The 1,233-nt window shown below is 38.0% G+C and overlaps 1 protein-coding gene across 1 annotated transcript; it reads right to left on the reverse strand.

Moving 5' to 3' along the window:
- Nucleotides 1-13: 13 nt before the first annotated feature.
- Nucleotides 14-1,161, reverse strand: LOC107580702 (acyl-CoA-binding domain-containing protein 5A-like; the record flags this gene model as incomplete). The annotated part of the gene is made up of 3 exons (XM_016266362.1): nt 1,041-1,161; nt 251-323; nt 14-158 (listed from the first exon to the last, which is right to left on the reverse strand). Coding segments are annotated over exons 1-3 (316 nt in total), but the record flags the coding sequence as incomplete, so codon positions are not given.
- Between the last annotated feature and the right edge of the window lie 72 nt (nt 1,162-1,233).

Consider the following 1,233-nt stretch of genomic DNA (forward strand, 5'->3'; position numbering starts at 1 on the left):
TTGTAAAATTCACCCAAGAGGGCACTGTTGTTCAGTTTACCTGCGCTCAAATCTGACACTTGCAATATCTTCTTCTTTTCATCAATGAGCTCATAGAACGGTCCAATGACCTGCAGAAGCTCCTCGACCTCATTTGTTACAGGCATACTTTCCAGAATCTATTCAGCAAATTTAAAACAAATTTACACAACACATTACATTAAATCATACCACGTTTTGAAACTGCTAAAAAAAATCCAAAACATTATACCAGTTTCAAATCTTCCACATAGGCCACCATCGCCTCCTCCTTCGGCATTTCCCCAAGAGAATTCCACGCCTCCCTAAACACAAGCAGCAGGACGGGTCAGTGAGAACTTTGCTCTCATAAGCTTGTCAACACCATCAACTGAAACTCTAGCAGCAGTTTGCACATTTCAAAACAACTCTCAGATGCTCTCAAAAATAGCATGAAGCACAGTAAAACGGTCTGTGTGGAAAACTGTTTTTCTTACTCCTCTGATTCACGGTTACATTAAAGGCTTTCAACAAGGATTTTAAAATAGATTTTGGCAGAAGTACAAATGCAGAACTTTCTGTGGCACTAGTTACTAATAATACAAACCTGATGTGATACTTATCTGTTATCTCAGTGAACTCAACAGTTCATTTTCACTAGGTTACAGACACTGGTCTAAATGGTGTAAACTCATTTAAAGGGGAAGTCTGTCATTTTGCATCAAGAAATGGTACTGCAAAAATATTGAGAGTTTTCAACACTACTTGTTCAGCCAATGGCAGACAGGGGTAGTCCATCCCCAAACTCACACCATTGGTTGAGCCATAATCTAACATGAGAGTGCAAACAGAGCAATGTTTTGAAAATGCTCGCACTGTTTGCACTCTTTAGAATATCAACAGCTTTTATTAAACTGGGATATGAGAGACTATTTTAATAGTGGGGGAAAAAATACACTTCACCTTTAAGAACTACTAAAACTTATAACAAAACTTTTTTTTAATATAAATTCACTAATCTAGACATTTAGCAGGTTCAATACCATTTGGCTTTGCCAATAGGGTCCCAGAATCCTGGACGGGGAATGTTGCAGGGGCCTTGTGTTGCTTGCTTGTAGTAGCTATAAAATTTCAGCATCATGTCATTGGAAGGCTGAAATGAACCTGAAAAGTATTAAGTAAAAAATTAGCCTTTATATACAGTGGGGAAAAAAGTATTTAGTCAGCCACCAATTG

Source organism: Sinocyclocheilus grahami, unplaced genomic scaffold, assembly GCF_001515645.1.
Source record: "Sinocyclocheilus grahami isolate Dianchi unplaced genomic scaffold, SAMN03320097.WGS_v1.1 scaffold40657.1, whole genome shotgun sequence".
NCBI lineage: Eukaryota > Metazoa > Chordata > Actinopteri > Cypriniformes > Cyprinidae > Sinocyclocheilus > Sinocyclocheilus grahami.